Genomic DNA, 19030 nt, shown 5'->3' with positions numbered 1-19030 from the left:
CAGGATTGCATTGCCAGGGTCCGTTCAGGAAACAGGGCCCCATAGGTGGCACTTGGGTTGATACTGGACAAGTCCCAGTGGGAGTCTGTCCAAATCTTTCGTTTTGCAGAACGATGTGTCCCGCTGTGAGAGGGTGGGAGGTTCATTGTGTGAAATGCCCTGCTCTGAGCGTGCGTGTTCGGCCAGTGACTCACCTGGGTGATGCTGTGGGGTGTGGTGTGTGCTGAATGTCCCCATGGGGTCAGGACACGGTGTGGTCCCTGCCTCATGGAGGGTACGGGCAAAGCGCAGGGCTTGGCACGCGTCCCCGTCGTTCTGCTGCGAGACCGGAGAGACGTGGTGTCCGACACCAGTGACAGTTTTTCTCTGCACCGAACACTAGTGTAATGGGTGGCTAACCTGTGAACTGCTGTGTGGGCCGGTGACTCACATGCCTCCTGTATCGTGTAGTCGCCTGTGTAGTCTGTGGAGTCCAGAGCACACTGTGTTCGTGCGGGAACGAACACTGACGTGTACCACTTTTTGGGGTGTGCTGCTGAGCCTCTGTCTAATGTACAAAGCCACTGTCAGCAGCTGTGGAGGACTAGATCCGTATCAGGGCTATAATGTATATACCTGTTGTCTCGGTGAAGACGTCTGTAGGTGTTGGGCTAAAGACTTGATAAGCAAATAAACCTGATAATGTCCAGTAAAATTATTCTTCCGAACCCTCTGTTTCTTTCAACAGAAATAAAGTTCACAGATGCTTACAACTGCACAGATTTTGGGATTTCAGCTAGCGTATCTTTTTTGGTATTGTTTTATAAAATGTTTAATAGTTTTCTGCTGTTTTATGAATTCTCCTTGGTCACAAATAGTTTCAATAATTGATTTTATTGCGCTTACTTACCAGTAAGTTGGACCGTGAAGGGAAGAAGAGTCATGCTACAACTTATGATTTTACTGATGAGGGAGCATGCCTTTCTCTGTCCTTGAGAAATCTATGAATTACAATAGAGTTATGTATTGACAGATTCATAAGAACAATACTGAATATTTAGAAAAAAAATTCCCAGATTTATGTAGTGTAAAAATGCAATAAAAAGAGATAGATTCCATGCTTAGTTTTCTCTAGGCACAAGATGGAGTTTCTGGTGTGTCCCCAGAAAGTGGTAAGTGGAGTTTTCAAAATCAAAATAGTGCAAGTAATTATGGTATTTACGGATATTTTATAATGAAAAAGACATTATGTATTTGATGCTGGAATTCATGTTGTTATGAACTCAGGAGTGAGTATAAAAAAAGTTTTCATTTTCTGTGCAAATCAGATATTACCAGAATATTATCAGAGCCTATAGGGAGTAATATGGTATTTTATAATTTTTTTCATTATGTAAATAATTTGTGTAAACAGTGTATGCAATTTAGTATGATATGCAGTCAACAGTTTTCTAAACAAATGCTGTCTTCTTGATTATTATAGATTGAAGCTACTGCTTCAGAGAACAGTGTGTTGGTGTTCTTTAAGCTGCGACCTGATGTAATTACAGAAGATAATCTTCATAGTAATATTCTTGTGTCATCTATGCTAGATTCACCAATTAACACCCTTTATCAGGCTGTACGACAAGTTTTTGCACCAGTATTACTGAAGGTAAGCAATATACCAGTTTAAATGTTCTGTAGATCTATATTGAAACATTGACATTCCATAGGATGTTAACTATTCTGAGATAAATACTTTGTGTTTTAAAAAGAAAATATTTTACGAGCTTAAATAATGGATGGTATTTCTAATTTCTAATTTAAAGGAGAAGCTTCCTCTCATCCTTACTGATAGGAGGTGAGAATTCTGGTCACACATATACCTGACTAGAAATGTGGAACACACTGGGCAGCAGTGGCTAATGGAGACAACAGCTCCTTATCTCCATTCCACCAGTAATTCCTGTCTTGTGTCCTTTTCTTGTTTTATATGTATCTTATATGTAATGCATAAGTGTGTATCATGCAAACTATGATTCTGTAGTATGTGGCAGGTAGGTGTGCTAGACTCTAGATTAATTTGTACAGCCACATTTTTCATAGTTTTCCTTTTTTAAATGTTCTGAGGGTTTTCATTCTGTTCTGTTAAAGAATATATTTCCCTTGTGTTTTTTTTTGTCAAAAATGATGACCATGGCTGTGTTTCATAAGCTGAATAAACAGAGTTTCAGCATTTAAGTTAAAAAATTTTTAATGTCTTGTATGTCATAATATTGATAAAATAATTATAGAAAAACACAATAACTTTTAATATTCTATTCTAACAATTGCGAGATTCTACTATAGAAGCAGATTCCAAATGTATTTAATTTAAGAGAATTCATTAACAAAGACTTTTGAACACATTTTCAGAGTGCCTTTGTAAATCCAACAACCGACATTTGAGTTTGTGGTAAAAAAAATTTTTACAGTATTATTCTGAATTGTTAACTGAAAAGAACGAGGTGCTTTTCCTTGACTTTAAGAAAATTAATTGTTACATTGTCCCACCGTGTGGTTGGTTACTGCTATTAACCTGATTTTTTTTGTTGTTTTGTTTTTTTTGTTAAGATTAGTGGGAGGAAAATAGTAATTGTTCTATCATGTGGGTCACAATTTTTGAAATTTTCATTGCAGGATGAGAGATGGAGTAAAACATTTGATCCTAAACTCCAGAAACTTTTAAGTGAGCTTGAAGCTGGCTTGAGTACTGTTCTCAGGAGATCAGATCCTAATTACACAGGAACAAAATTCAGTGAAGATGATGTGCGAGGTTTGTTTTGCAGTTATGTCTTTTGTAGTTAATTTTAAATTAGGAGCAAGTAATTTATTTACAGGTTGAGTTTTCAGTCTTCATTATCTCAGTGATTGTAGAGTGTGAAGTATACATTATCTCAGTGATTGTAGAGTGTGAAGTATAACAGGCTATGGTGAGTAAATTGGAGTTAGTGATGATCAGCTGGTCTCTTGGTGTGAACTTGATGCTACATCTAGTCAGAGTCAGAAGTTGAAAGATAATTACATAACCATATAGTAAAAATTTGCCTTAGAAAGTGTGTTCTGACTGAAAATATTTTGTGACCATTTGTGTATTTTATATTTGAACATTTTCCATTATTGTTTGCAGCTATACTTACACCAACAGATGAATTTCAGTTCTGGATAGAATGTGCTCATCATGGAAGTAAATGGTGTAGTAAAGAGAGAGCTTCCCATTTTAAAGACCTATTTGAGGACATTGCAAAAGTATGTTTTCTTTTGTGGGCTTAGGGATATGTTTGTAAACTCAGTAAAAAACCTCTACTTATGAAATATATGTCAATATATGTACACTCTTTTCAAATAGTGAAAATTTAATTATTTTTTTCTTAGGCAAAATTTTACTTTAAATGACATTCATGTAGTTTCTAGTGACAATGGTGCAGGGCAATGCCAACATTTAATTGGAGCAGATTTGACCATTGAATACTAAGAGCTGCTGTAGAAATACAACAGTGTGCTACAGTTTGTGAGCTAGAAATTGACACATGAAATTACAAAAAGGAAAACTGAAAGTGCAAATGATAATAATGAATGCTATGTGCAAAGTTTTTGGCCCCTATAAAGTGCTTGCTTGAATAGTGCTTCAAATACCAGTGCATTCTTCACATGAATAAATTTACAGAAATGCTTGTTTTTTTTGAGAGGATTATGCCATATTTCGTTAAGCAATAAAACCCAGGAAACTATAGCAATTGCCAGCTTTAGAAAAGTATAAATGTTTCTACAATACTAGTTGCAGAGTAATGATATTAAGAATATTTTTTTCTAGGATTATTACAACTTGGATAGTCTTTCATTATTTGAAGTTGTGGAGTTGGTGGAGACTACCAAGGATACTGTTGATGGTGTGTGGAGACAAACAGAACATGATCCTTATCCACAGCCACGTATGCATAATCTCTTGGATGTAATAGGTAAACCTTTATGCAGTCTTCATTAAATGAACAGTTGAGAACAAGTAAAATGAATCCTTGAGCAGAGATCTTCCTAAATACACCAGTGACAGCCTACAGCATTAAGGCGCTTTTTTTCTTGTAATTATGATCCATGAATGTTATTTGTAGTATACAGTAATTCAGCCAGTTTTGGTAGATGCTTTCACACATGCTTGGGAGGATGATAGATAATAACAAGATGGAGTTGGATGCCTTTCAGCCTGTGGACTGGATTTGTCTTGCTTCTGTTTGACTCCTTATCTTTCCTTCAGAGGAGAAAGTTTATTTATATAAACCCCCGTTTGAAGGCTGGTTCAATCTGTGTGGAGGTGAAAGCAGGGCATACAGAGGTTGCTTCTCTCATTTTCCTGACAGCAGTTCTGTGCTCTGGGACAGGCATAAGACAGTGAGTTTGTCTGCTGCTGCCAGATGTGTGTGTGTGCATGAGGGGAAGGATTGCTGGGGGCTGATAAAGGCAGATGCTTGTGTGTGGATTCCAGAATCCAAATCCATCACCTGTGGTTGGACCAACCTCTGTTTAACTTGGAGGTGTTTAAGAGATTTGTTGAATCTGAAGCAAAATAGTGAGTTATTGCTATAGTTATGTGGTTTGAAATCAAGACATTACAATAGCTTTTATAGAAATGTGATTGGAATGTGGTTTAGCATTTAAAGGAATTATTTTAAACAAGTATAACATATTGCATTTATATACTCTTTTGTGTTCTAGGTGGCTCACTAGGTAGATATGTTCAGAGAAAATTAACAGCTTTGAATTTGTGGGAGGATGCTTTTCACAGTGTTAAAGAAAATCTAAAGGCTGGCATCTTGATTTGTGAACAGTGGGTGTCAGCTTGTGAGTACCTGACTGGACAACTGTGGCAACATTATACTCTACATCCATGGAAAAATGATAAATATTTCCCTGAATCATTAGCCAAACTTGGCAAACGTCTTGATGAGGTAGAGATTTGAATTATGCACGTTTATTTTGTTAGACACAGAATTAAACAACATTGTTTTAATTCCCTTTTTTAACTTAAAACACAATTATAGCCTTTTCAGAGTCAGATAACATTCTATAATCTGTGTTTACCTGAGCCTTTCAAAAGTTTCATGTAAAAAGGAGAGTGATGGGATTTGCTGCTTGTGCTTTTTCCTTCCAAATGTATGTTTTATGTAAAAATATGTTGGATATATCAAATATTTTTTTCCCCCATAGGTGTTAACTGTTAGAACACTGCATGAAAAAATTACATTCTTTTTGCCAGCTGGAGAACAAAGTGCTTTACGTCTTGCCCAGGTGTTTGAACCCTTTGCTGGCCTAAATCCTGTACACTGTAATCCTTACACAGAGGTATAATGCTTATTTTTAATTTATTCACATTCTTTCTGTGACTTTTTATGATGTATATGGGTAGTCCTAAACTAAATTATGAACTCATTGTCTCCAGCCATTATGGAAAGCAGCAGTCTCTCAATATGAAAGAATTATTGCACCAGCAGAACAAAAGATAGCAAGCAAATTGAAGAAATTTATTTCAGAAATTCAGGACAGTCCTCAGCAGGTATGGGTATTTTTGTAGTCTGAAAATATTCCTAAAGTTTAGAGCACAGGAGTAAGTACTTAGAGCCCACTACTTAGACGAGTAGTGTTAGAATATGTTAAATGTTTTTTCAGGAGAAAGAGATAACTTTTTAAAACTTCATATTCCAGCTTCTTCAAACATTTCAGAAATATAAAGAACTGATAAAGCATACAAATATAAGCAAAGAATTGCTTTTTGAAAGGGAAACATTACTAGCGAGACTTCAAGATTATGTCAAAGGTAAAAATGCATTTAAAATTATTTACATTAGATTTTTTTTTTTCAAATACTAGAATTCTTTATTTACTTTTAGAATTATGTCAGTATCCCTAGTATATTTTTATAATTACAATAGTTAAGCTTGTTCTGCTAGGTTTCTGGTCTAACATGAATCTTTTGCTTATGTTAGACTATCAGACAGACTTTGAAACTCGATGCCATGGTGTTCCTGGTGATGTTTCTGGACCACTGTCAGGCAAAAACCTTTCTGAAGTTGTCAATAATATTGTATGGGTACGGCAGCTGGAGCTGAAGGTAACAGATTCTTACTGTTTAGACACAATTTTGTCATAGAACCTAAGACGTGGTATTTGAGGTTTCTCCTAGGAATTCCCCGCAGAATATTTGTGGACTTCCCAAGGGTTGTATAATCAAGATTCCTTATCAGTGGTGTTGGCTGCTAAGTTGAATTTTATTAACTGACCAAGAAGACAGTCTTTTCCTAATACACTGAACTGCCTGCTTTTATGACTTAATTTTTTTTTTGAAAAAAAAAAAAAAATCAAAAATCCTGAGGGGAGGTGTTTTTCTTAAATTTTACCCTCCAGTTTGCATTTTAAAATTGTATTTAAGATTTACAGACAGCCAGATTCCAACATCCAAATTCTCACTTGTTATTACTACCCTTTGTAGTGTGCCCTTGAAGTCAAAGGAGTTTCTTGGTAGTACTTCGAGTCAGTGCATGCAGGGAATTTACTACAGAGACTGTAGTAAAAGTAAATCTCAAGCAATTCTGTGCTTCCTTACAACAGAATGGGCTTTCTATTTTAACTTATGTTATTTTTGTTAGTGTTTACACTTCAGTTGTAAACTCTGGAACATTTTGGAAAGTATTGACTAATTAAAAGCAAAAGGTTTTCTGTAAACTTACGTTTCATTTAGAATAACTATAGGTTTGCATGGAAATAGAAGTTACTTATTCCAGAATAACTATTAGCCCAGTATTTTGGCATTCACCTGTGGTTTGCTGAAATCTCAAGGGCCCATTTCAGCAGAATGTGACAAAGGGTGTAGGTCTTAAAGCTGTTACTTTGTTATGTGTCCTGCAGAGAGAACAGCAGCAGCAGCAGCAGCTCAGATTTCACAATTATTTCTTATGCTTGGTCTACTAAAGACCTAGAGAGAGCAGTTCAGCCGGTGTGTGTCAGTTGTGTGTCAGCTTTAGGCTATGTCAAGTTTTTTAATTGCTCTCAGATCTCCACTGATAGTATTGATGAGGGTTTTGATTAATTTGTCCACATGTAGATGTGAAATCCCATTTGAAATACCTTTGGGTATTGGCATGGACCTTACAGATACAGCAAAGGGTGCAAGGAGATCTGTACTTCATGGAGAATTAATTAAAAACCAGGTGGAATATTCTGGGGTATCTTAATGTGGTATGTCCACCTATGGTGGACAACTTATTCAGACCCAATTTACTGTAATGAAAATTTGAACATCTGGGGCACAATTCATGATTCACTTTTTTTTTTTCTAATCGATTTTTGAATCCCACATGGGTGTGTGATTTTTCTTTTCTGATTGAATACTGGTAAGTTAAGCTTCTCTTCTTTGTGATTGTGTTTAAGGTGGATGATGCTATCAAGCTGGCAGAGGCTCTTCTGTCTGATTTGCCTGGATTTCAAACTTTTCATCAAAGTGCAGATTCTTTTCTGGAACAGTTAAAAGTGTATGAACAAGAACAATTTGATGACTGGTCTAAGAATATCCAGTCAGAATTATCAAATCCCAAGTCAGGACTCTGGTAAATACATTCTTGTTTAAATAATGTTTATGCTGAAATCTGTAGTGTTGTCTAATTTAATAGGACTTGATGAAGGAAATAAAAAATGTTACAGAATTGAGAATGAGCGTAGAAACAAAATGGAAGAGTTTATTATAATTTCATCATCCTGCCAGGCTTAGTTGATAAGGTGAAGTGTACAGGACGGTGTGAATAACTAATCTTGCAGTTTCTGTTAACACCTGGAATAAAATACATTTGGTTTGCTTGTTGTTACTTCTTGTTATCTGTTGCAATCCATATAGTGATAATGTCTATAAACCAGATGAGATTAGAGTATAGCTGTGATATACAGATGACACATAGAGTAACAAATAGTTTGCTACAGACAAGAAATTCTGCAACCTACATCTACATAGAACAGATGAAAGAATGGTAAGAAAATAGATTTAAACCCAATGAGTTATGTTCCCCGAAATAATGAAATTACTTCATGGGATATAAAATACATTTAATTTTTTTTTAGTTGATTGGCCACATAGCTTCTGTCTATGTCTCTGAGTGTTGCAAACTTTATTTGAAAAAAGAGTTTGTCCAGTTTCAGAGGATACCGGAGTTGATACTTATGTGTAAACTTCTATTTTATGAAAAACACTAAAAAATGTCAAATAAGCACGTTCAGCACTCCCATATATAACAACTGTCTAATTTGCTAGTACCCTAAAATTTTGTTATTGTGAGATTTTAAAAGATATGAAGAGATTAATTAAAAGGAAAAGTGGTAGCTCACTGCAAAGGGGAATGCAATGGATATAGAAACTAGAAAAAGAAGGAAAAAAAAAAAAAAGAAAAGGTGTGTAAAGCTGAAGTTTTAATGAAAGAAGCCTAAAAGGATGGTGGTAGACACATTTCTACAGTAGAGAAAAAAAAACCAGAATAAAATCTAAAGATAGGCTGGTGTTCTTATTAGCATCTGATTGTGTATACCAAAACATTCCACTAATCCAAGTCCTTGTTCTTGGGTTGGTTCCCTCAGATAATTTCTTCGCCTTTGCAGTGCTGAAGGCTGGCTGGGGCTTGTGAAATGTCTGCTTGAGAGAGTCTGATGGATCCCATGTAGTTGAGAAATACTGTCTAGCTGTGAGTTACATGTTAACTATTGTAACAAACCAGAAAAGCTTTGTGAGGAAAACCAATAGACATTGATAATTTCTTCTTGTCTTCACTGGCTTTGAATTAGGAGAAAGGTTACTAGAATTTTCAGAGTAAATAAAAATGTTAATAAACATACAAAAAGGTAATAGAATGACATAAAGCTTTTGAAAAATGTAACAGAATGACATCAAGGTTTTTGAGTTATTAGATTATTATAAAGTGCACCTAAGAAAGGATCAGTATCAAGTTATGTCCAGTAATAAATTGAATTTGATTTTGGTTTAGCATTCAAGCTAATAGTCCTGTAATGGAGTTGGATGACATTTTCGGAACATTAAACATACTTTATTCAGATCGTTTGGTGACTCTCCTAAGAGAAGTACGTCAGCTATCAGCACTTGGTTTTGCTATACCGGCTAAGATACAGCATGTTGCAAACACTGCACAAAAGTTCTGTAAGCAGGCAGTCATCCTCAAACAGGTATAAGATTAAATGTCATAATAACTTCCTGTTCTGACTTCCCAGCTTTAGTAATAGAACCTTTCTACACTATTATCTTTTCTGACTGTGTGGTTAAGCTTTTTGCTGTGTTTGTTTCTATGAAAGTGACTTGTTTCTTGAACAAATTAGCTAAGTCCTTAAAAGAGAACAAAAATAAAGAAATGTTTTACAGTTTCAGAATATGTCTTCTTTTGAAACCAAATGAATTATAGTATTAAAGCCATGTGAAGTTACTGTATGATATACAAAAATAGGACAAGTAATTCATTGATCTGCTTATTTTAGTCTCAGTTTCTGATTATTATAGCTGAAGGAAAATGTCATAAAATGGCCCAGCTTGTCCTCACCATTGCTGGTTTTCAACTGAAAATATATTAATAAGTATTTTACGGAAATGTTTTTTTTGGGGGGAGTTACTTTTTAATCAGACTCAGTGCTGCATAAGTTTTTATTGGGCTTATATTTCATTTGAAAGACGATGTCAAATTTTCTTCTGTTACTGTAAGATGCAAGAATAAATATGTATATATCAGTACAAAATTTTATGTAAATACACAGACAACTCAACTCAGTTTCAGATGAGGTGTCATTGGTATCTGAGATACCCGCGCAGCTGAGGCAGAGATGGCACAACACCTATAAGATATCCATGCATCTGTGTCATTGACAGGTGCCCAAGTGGAAACTTTAGTCACCTCAAAAGGCACCATATGTCTATTTGTGGACAACTAAACCAAGTCTTAAGGTATCCCTTTTACTCCAGCTGGCAATCTGGAAGTAAATAGATTTTTTTGTTAGGTCTTGTGTCATATCCTGGTGGACGTCATGGATACTTGAAGGCCCCTTGAAATGGCACTAGATGCCTACATTTGCATAAAATAGTGGACCTGCTCCACTTAAAATAAATCAGGGATTGGGCCTATTTCACTTAAGGTGAAGTATAATCACCTCAGACATGTGTAAGTTGCAGCTTTAGAATTCACCAGTAGAAGAAGATAGGATCACATTAGCATTGCATATGTACTTTATTTTTGTAAGCGTTTTACTGTTATAATTCTAATTTCTTAATGGTATTGATTGGGCAATACTTTCAGAAATATCTTGTGGCAGATAAATATTTTTATCTGTTCTTGTCAATTTAGTATCTCCATTTTTACAGGTGGCGCATTTTTATAATTCTATTCATCAACAAATGATTGAGAGTCAGAAGCCAATGATGTTACAGTCTGCTCTAGCATTTGAACAGATAATTAAGGTGAAAGAATTCCTCTGTCTTTGTATTTTAAATTTCAATGATATCTGTGCATATTCTGTGCTGCTTTTTCTGTATTTATTGCTGGACTTTTTAATTGCAGCCTCCCCAGTTTAATTAGCATTTATTGAAACCTTGGGCCTTTTTTTTTTGATGTTGTTGTTTAACCAACTGCTTACTCCTTTTTACTTTGGGTATTAGTGTAATATGCTCTCTTAGGAATTATTTTTAGTGATTGAATTTACATATGAACCACAATGTGGTCAATTCCTTAATACTTTGGAATGTAGCTCTTATTTTAACTGTTCTAAATAATATTATTTAGGTCTATTTTAGTAAAAATGGCATATACTTTATTCTAGAGATAAATTAGTATTATGGAATGGTTTCACTGTTTTAACTGTTATTAAATCTTTGTGGATTTTGTAATTCTCTTGAGTATTTCTAATTCATGTTTTGGGCAAGTTGAAAGTAGATAGTTTTTGTTTCAGATTAAGAACAAAGAGTCTGTGGATCTACCTGATAATTGACTTATGCATGCAGTTTGTTACAGTGGGTTGGTGTTCAGACATAATATAGTTGCTCTGAGAAGTGGGGTTTTTAAATAATTGCTAGGAAATTCACTATGCTTAAGGAAGTTTTAGATGCTTTTAAGGAATTTGGAGCAATTTGGAGGAATTGATTTTAATTTTTCTTCTTTGAAGGGGTAATACAAACTTAAAAACTACACTACTCTCTACAGTTTTTAACACCGTATCTCTGTTTTGTGTTTGGAGAAACATATTGTAAATAATTAATTTCAGTTTACAAGTTTTGATCAGTTTGAAGCACTCCAACCTCTTCCTATACTCTTATAATTTGAGAATGGCTGGAGAATTATAATGTGCCCATAAACTCTGTATTGTGCAAGAGAATAATGCCTCCAGAGCAAGCATTACGGAAATGGTTGGAAACTCACTCCTGAGAACCATTTTGCAAGATAGAGTATAAGAATGGGGCTGAAAGCAGAAGGGATGTTGGGGTTGGGATTAGTTCACACAAAGTGGTGGAGAGTCCAGACTGTAGGTTCAAAGGTGTCCTGAAAAAAGTTCCCAAGCTGTCACTTAAGTTTTGCTTGGGCTCGCTGGAGATTGTGCCACAGATTCCTTTAGTGTGCATTTCCCAAGACAGTGATGGTGCAGAAGTGTTCAAATGCACAACATACTCTCCTATTTGACATGATTTTTGCCCTCCATTTTTTAGGAGTAGGTCCACTGGTGGAACTTCAGATGCTTTTGTGTTCTGATTTTCTACTGTAAACTTAGCAAAATGGATAAAACCACAGAATCTTGATAAAAAGCCCAGAGAAGTGGAACTCCCCAAAGCTGCTTATGAGTCAGTGGAATTCTACAGTGTAATTTAAAAAAAAATTATTTCATTATAAACAGGTGAAGTTGGATGGCAATTTATTAGTGTGACATTTTGGTTTTTGGTCTGTGCAGAACAAAGAGGAAGGGAAGAGTTTTGAGATGTCCTTTTAGTTTAAGATGTCTGCTTATGTGTGTGGGGCAGGAGTCTCGACATCAGTGGATTTATTTCAAGGTCTGTTAAGAGTCTGGCATGGATCCTTCCACAGTGTGTTGACGTAGCTATAATGATATGCCTGTATGTCTGTGATTTGCCAATTATGTCTCTAGAGCAGTAGAGAGAGAGAGAGGTCCTCCATTTTTTACTAGGAGTAAAACCATCTTTCTCGTATTATCACTTCCTGTGTGCTAGCTGGTAGACTATATTTGTCATTAAACCTTACAAAAGTTGTATGTTTTTCAAGCATTCAAAATCTGGTCCTGGAGGAAAAGCTCAAATAACATGGGATAATCCTAGAGAATTGGAAGCTTATATCCAAAAACTCCAAGCTGCTGCTGAACGTCTTTCCACTGAAAATAGAAAACTAAGAAAGTGGCACACAAACTTTATTGAAAAGGTATATTTTCCAGGTGAAATTAAAGTTACATGTCTTATAGCTTACTTTACCTTGTCTTTCATTTATGTGGTGATTAATATGTTTATTATCCTTTAAAATTCCTTTAACAGGTTATATCTCTCATGAATATTGATCTACTTCAGCAGCAGCAGCGCTGGAAAGATGGACTCCAGGAGCTCAGAACGGGTTTTGCCAGCCTTAAGTCACAGGCAGGGTTTCATTATCGTATTACAAACTGTGAACATGTGACTTTTCAACAGTAATCAAGATTTAAGACTCAAATGTAGCATGATCGAATTAATTTTGATTGAGTTACTGGCTGGCTCAGGAAAACTGACTGTGTACTACTTCGTTGATGCCAGATGTGAAGTAAAATCTCAGATGATGAGGATGAGGATAATCTTTGTTGTGTCAGACTACTAATGACAGAAGAAGAACACTTGGTCGGATGACAGGGGCTAGGTGAAAAAATGGGAAAACTGTAGGTTAAGTAGATCAGTTGTGTCTGAGCCATAATAGCAAGGTAAAATAACATCAGATAAATGCAATATTTTTATAATATTTTTATTATTTTGTACATCTTCTCAATTTAAATAAGCGCATTGATTCAACTTTCAATTTGTAATTTCTTCTGAAATTTATTTTGCAAATTTTTATCTTGAAAGTATATTTTTTTAAATGAATACTCTGTATTTGCTTTAAGATCTGTTTGAAAATTGCTTTGGTATTACAGAATGTTTTATATGGAAAATTTAACTGAACTGTATGTAGTCACTTTTTTTAATCCTTGACTACAGGTGATAAAACTTAACCAAATGTATCCTGTTTTCACCAACCAAAAGTACAAGATGGTATAGTCTTACTGCTGTTGTCATAAAGATTTTACATATTTCTTTAAAACCCCTACTTAGAATTGTTTTAAGGCTTAGTTGAGACAATTTCAGGTTTTCTTAATCTCTGGAATCTTTTTGTTGGAAGAGTTCCTCTGGGCAGCCCTAAATTTTAGGGCAGACCTTAACCACGTAACTTCCTGCAACAACCTTGGACTGTCTCCAAAGCCTGGTCTGAAAATCTCTACCCAATTAAATAAGAAGAGAACATGTTAAGCTGGAAGAAGTTTCTAATTTCTTTTTTAGCTTGTAGTGCCCTTTTGAAAATCCCTGCATGGCTTGCAAGTGACCATTTACAGGCCTAAGTGTATTATATGGCTTTACATATTCTTACAGTGCAACATAGCAGATTCTAATGAAAATATGAATTATTTAGGGTAAAATCTTGTATCTGCTTATTAGCTATCAGTGATCTGTGGAAACACAAAATAATTTTCTGAAATGCTATTTAAAAGGTAGCTTACATATCATGGGAAAATAAAAGGTATAATATATGGGTTTAGATCTCTCATTCAACCAGCTCTGTATCTTATTTCTAGCAGAGTTCTGTGCATTTTAGGGTAACCTTGAAGAATCTCATAGTAAACCAATGGGAGATGAACCTCAGTGAAACTGTTATGCTTAATTGCCATAGAAACTGATTTGATTTGGATATTTTTTTTTTACTCCTGTGTTCATTTGAAATAAATGTAATAGCTCTAGATCTTCTTCATATTAAAACTGGACATAGAATCATAGAATATCTTGAGTTTGAAGGGGCCCATGAGGATCATCGAGTCCAACTCCCTGCTCCTCACAGTACTACCTTAAACTAAACCATATGACTAAGGGCATCGTCCAGAGGCTCCTTGAACTCTGACAGGCCTGGTGTTGTGACCACTTCCCTAGGGAGCCTGTTCCAGTGGCTCTTTGAATTTTACTTTGACCTTGTTCTTCATGCATTGTATTATACTAAGTTTCAGATTATAATTATGGCTTGAGGAATAAAATAAAATAAATATTATTAAATTTTAGGGTTTCAAATCATGTGATATGAAAGCTTGGAGACAGCACTGGAATCATCAACTTTACAAGGCTCTGGAACATCAGTATCAAATGGGCTTAGAAGCACTCAATGAGAATTTACCAGAAATAAATATTGATCTAACGTTCAAGTAAGATTTTTTTTTTTCCGCTTTAAGAAGTATTCTGCCTTAGATTACATTCAAATATTAGTTACTGTATGATGACTTTTTCTTTTTAGGCAAGGCCGGTTGCAATTCAGGCCTCCTTTTGAAGAGGTACGAGCTAGATATTACAGAGAAATGAAGAGATTTATCTCCATTCCAAATCAGTTTAGGGGAGTAAGTGATGCGGAAGAAGAGTCTATATTCACTGTTATGACTGAAAGAAATGCAAATGGATTTCTGACTGCTTTCAGTAAAGCAGAGGATTTGTTCAGAAGGCTGACAGAAGTTTCTAATCAATTCAAGGTATTTTCAATATTTGACGGACTTTTTTTTCTTTAGATTAGTATCTTTTTAAACTTCAGACATCCTAGAAATAACTCAGTGATTTAATTTGTGCATTGTTGTCCTTTTCTGCAATGCGTATACGTAAAAGCTTAGTAAGTCCATCCATGTTAAGCCAACCACTTAAGCACATACCTGCTTGAAGCATGTGTACAGTTCCCATTGAAACTCCAGTGTTATAGCTGTCTTTTTACTTTTGTTCAAAATCTGTTTTGATTATCCTTAAAAGTGTGAATACATCAAACCATTTTGTACCTGCTGATTTTTTCAGTAAGAGAATCTGTAGGTAATTGAGGGAGCACAAAGGTTATAGAGAATGAAGCTTGACATAATTATTAAAGTGTTTTAATATTATTGAGAAAAAGAGGTTTTTAGTCTGGAAAATGTTTCTTTTCCATGAAATGAAAAATAATATTGATAAGGAATGGATCGTAATTGGCCAAGTAGATATGGAAACTCTGGTGAAGACACATCTTTCTAGCAAACAGGACTGGGAAAAGAACTTCAAAGCATTAAAAGTGAGAGGGAAAGAAGCAGAACGTCTTCCAAGGTATAGTGTAACTCTGTTCTTTTGTTTGAGTGATGTATTCTATCAGATATTTTAAAGGTAATAGTGAAATAGAAACTCTTTTTTTTATATGGAGATACAGGTAGAATTTCAAGTGTTTTTAAAATATTGCTGTACTTTTTAAATTGCTGCATTTTTGTTTTTACAGATTTATTTTTAGACATTTATTCCCTTTTATCTGTGCGGCCTTTTCTGAAAACTTTTAATGTCTTACTCTGATGATGGGAAGCTCACTCAAAATTCAGGGCTGATTCTGAAATACTACAAAACACTGTGATGTTTTAACAACTCTTTAGCCAAGTCCTGTACGTGTGGAGTATATGTGGCACTTAGGAACAAACTTAGTAAATGTTTATACACAAAATGATTCCTGTATTGAAACTCTTGATTACCTCTTATAACTTATAGTTTAAGATATGCTACTGTAGGCTTTTATTCTTACACATACTCGCATGGGATTTAGTGTATTACATGGTTAGAGTTCTCAAATGAAGCTGGTGAGAATCATGTTCAGAACTAGTGAAAAGAGGTGACATTTCATGCAGGAGAAGGGACTGGTAGAACTTGTTGTGTAAGTGATACTCTGAATAGTAAAGATTTTAATGAGTTCAAGGACAGACAGGGGTTGAATAAAAGAGAAATTGACAGACACGTCTCCTAGCTAGAATCCACATGTGCCTATGAAGTCCCATGAGTTGAAAATAATTGATATTGAGAGAGGATACTCAGGAAAGTATCAATGAGATCGCCCTTTTTCTTAGTGTTCTTTAGGCATCTACTTATGGTCACTGTGAGATATTAAATATGGGGCATTGAAATGACTCACTGTGGCTTTTCATATGTTCTTGCAACTATTGAAGCCTAGGTTAGTAAATTCTATTGGAAATCAGAGATTTGAAGACATGATTGTAACAATTAAAATATTTTTATTTTTGAATATAGAAATAGTCCTTTTGAATTTAGTGACATTGATTATATAAACCATCGATCAAGAAATTTTCTAACCATTTGGAGGAGCAGAGCATTGGAGCTTAGTCCCCATAAAACTGCAAATATGTGCTCAATGGTTGTAAATATTTCAATAGTATGAGTCATTTTCCCAATAAGCTATGACTTTTATTTGTAGAATTATAAGGGAATTTTTTTCTTATTAGGCTACAAAATCAAGGTAAACTGTAGACATACATAGATCTTAGACATAGTGACATGTAATTATACTATTAAATATTTGCTATTTTTTAATCTTCTGTCTTGAAGCACCATCAGGATAGATTGTTTAACTGTTAATTGCAACCCTGTCAAAACTGTAATTGATGATTTCATCCAGAAGTTGTATGATGTTCTCGTCATTTCTTTGAGAAAATCTATTCAAGGTAAATAACTTCAATGAATAATATTTTTTTGTTTCTGTTGTACTTGTGGACACCTGTGGTAATGTAAATACTCTTTTTAAGAAGTATTTTACTCTCGGGCACAGTGAGCTGCAGAAATCACAGTGCAGAGAAAGTAATGTTATTAATTTTTTGCTACAGGCCTAACCTAGGACCCCTTGATGTCCATGTGCATATTTCCATCATGTTCACTTGGTTTGGCTACATATGTTCTGGATGTAAAAGAATACATATGAACATTGTTGTGCTTTTTTTTTTTGTCTGAAGGAAAATTTCTTTGTTGTTTCAGGGAGGAAAATTTCTTTGGTATTTGAGGGAGGGAAATTTCTTAGACTTTGAGGGTAATTAAAGGGGGCATCATGAAATGTTGTAATTAAAAAATATTATTAGATTTTTCTTTCATGAATTGAAATACTTCATGAAAGGTCTTAGATAACCTAGACTTATTCCATAGAGTTGTCACTTAGATTGTCAAAATGCAGAGTGTGAAAGAGTGCAAAATATTTCCCTATTCTTGGGTGGTCTGTCTATTTCTGGAACAGGTCAACAAGATGGAATAAGATGTAGATGATGAGAAATACCAGTGCTTTGTGCTTTAAGTGTAACAGTCAGCACAGAAAACACAGAACAGGTGCAGAAAGTAAATAATTTCCATAGCCTGAAAGCTGAATTGTTGCATGGAAGATGTATTATTCCCTGGAACTGTACAACTCTTTTCTCAATACCAAAAAGATCTACCTTGGTAGGAAAATACAATGTTATAGCTTAATCAGGCTTTTGTTTGTGAATCTTTTCAATATTTAAAGCAAGGTGGTTTTAGTTAGTTTCTTAAAAAAAAAAAAATCAAACAAAATAAAACAAAAAAAAAAGAACCAAAAACCCCCAAAGCAGTTTTAACATCTGTTTTTCTCCATTTACCCAGAAAAGATCTATACAGATTTTAAAAGTGTATAAATAAATGCTTTATGTATTTATGTTTAATTCTCAGAAGGGACTCTGATGCTTGTGCTCTAAATTATACACTGAATGCAGTGGATTAAATTTAAAAAGCTATGTGTAGACACAAACATGCAATTTTTGTTGAAGTAGCATATAAGATTGGGGTCTGCTATTTTTTAAACAAATACTTTGCATATATTTTCATATCTTATGGCAATGTTGTATCACAGTACATTTGTCTGACTTGGATATTTATTACTACAAATATTTTCTCCATGATAACTTTGTTTTCCACCTTTATATAGCTCACCTATGTGATGTTTCGTCCTTTCTCAATGATGCCATGGAAACATTAGTGATTAGGCCCCAGACTGTAGAGGAAATAGCAGAAGACAATTTAAAATATTTAACCCTACATGAACGAAAAGAAGGGGTAAGATACTGTTTTATCATATCCAGAACAACAGCTATCAAAAATGTAATTGCTTTCTAGTATGGAAACTTATATTTGATATAACTAGATTAGAACATGCAGCGGCCATATAGGGTCATGGCAGTGGTCCATGGAACAGTATTTTGTCTCCAGCAGTAGAATAAAGGGGCTGTCTAGAGGAAAATATAAGATGGGGATAGTGTGTTTGCTGTTTTCCCATACTTCTAGCTTCCAACCAGAACCTTTTTGAGTTTTATCCGGTTCCTGAGCATATAGTAACACTCAGTGAATTTCTCTTCCACAGCCTCTTACCTCATCTCCTCTTGAAAGCTAATACACCTTCGATATCTGAAATATCCTCTAGGAAAGTGTAGATCAATTACCCACTACATGAAGGACCTCTCCTTTTTTTTTTTTTTTTTTCACCTGTCGTCTTTTTAAGTCTTACATTGAAAGAGATATAGACCAGTCAGTCCTTATTCTTCTTTTTCATGACATACGATTGTATTCTTCTTTGTTGTGTCCTGTATCAGCCATTCCTTTTCTAGATTGAAGAGTTTTAGTTTACCTGATCTTTTCTTATACATAAGGCCACTCAAAAGTTTGATCATCCTTGTTGCCATTTGGTAAGTCTTTTTTAGTTTTGCAATAATCTTATTTTGTGCGACCAACAGAATTTTGTACAGTTTTAAAGGTGTGCACAAACTATAGATTTATATGATGAAAGAGCAGTATTATCTCCTTTGTTCTCTTTTTGATCCTTGCGACTCCTAACATTTGATTTACTTCTTACTGCTCAGATTAAGCTGTAATTTTTGTAAAACTGGCTGTCATAACCCCAAGATATCAATC

At 34.8% G+C, this 19030-nt stretch overlaps 1 protein-coding gene across 1 annotated transcript in view; it reads left to right on the top strand.

Moving 5' to 3' along the window:
- Positions 1 to 1121: 1121 nt before the first annotated feature.
- Positions 1122 to 19030, top strand: part of LOC104467611 (cytoplasmic dynein 2 heavy chain 1-like) — a gene marked incomplete at its 3' end in the record, with an annotated part of 66347 nt that continues 48438 nt past the window's right edge. The window contains 20 exon segments of the mRNA XM_010081445.1: positions 1122 to 1151; positions 1463 to 1633; positions 2641 to 2776; positions 3131 to 3249; positions 3815 to 3959; positions 4711 to 4943; positions 5203 to 5337; positions 5435 to 5548; positions 5698 to 5809; positions 5979 to 6103; positions 7420 to 7595; positions 9015 to 9210; positions 10391 to 10486; positions 12294 to 12446; positions 12557 to 12655; positions 14351 to 14490; positions 14580 to 14808; positions 15270 to 15397; positions 16673 to 16788; positions 18051 to 18178. Coding sequence (XP_010079747.1) covers positions 1122 to 1151; positions 1463 to 1633; positions 2641 to 2776; positions 3131 to 3249; positions 3815 to 3959; positions 4711 to 4943; positions 5203 to 5337; positions 5435 to 5548; positions 5698 to 5809; positions 5979 to 6103; positions 7420 to 7595; positions 9015 to 9210; positions 10391 to 10486; positions 12294 to 12446; positions 12557 to 12655; positions 14351 to 14490; positions 14580 to 14808; positions 15270 to 15397; positions 16673 to 16788; positions 18051 to 18178 — 2781 coding nt within the window.

Source organism: Pterocles gutturalis, unplaced genomic scaffold (assembly GCF_000699245.1).
Source record: "Pterocles gutturalis isolate BGI_N339 unplaced genomic scaffold, ASM69924v1 scaffold19241, whole genome shotgun sequence".
Classification (NCBI taxonomy): Eukaryota; Metazoa; Chordata; class Aves; order Pterocliformes; family Pteroclidae; genus Pterocles; species Pterocles gutturalis.
The sequence above is the reverse complement of the archived record's forward strand: the minus strand, read 5'-3'. Positions and strand labels throughout refer to the sequence as shown.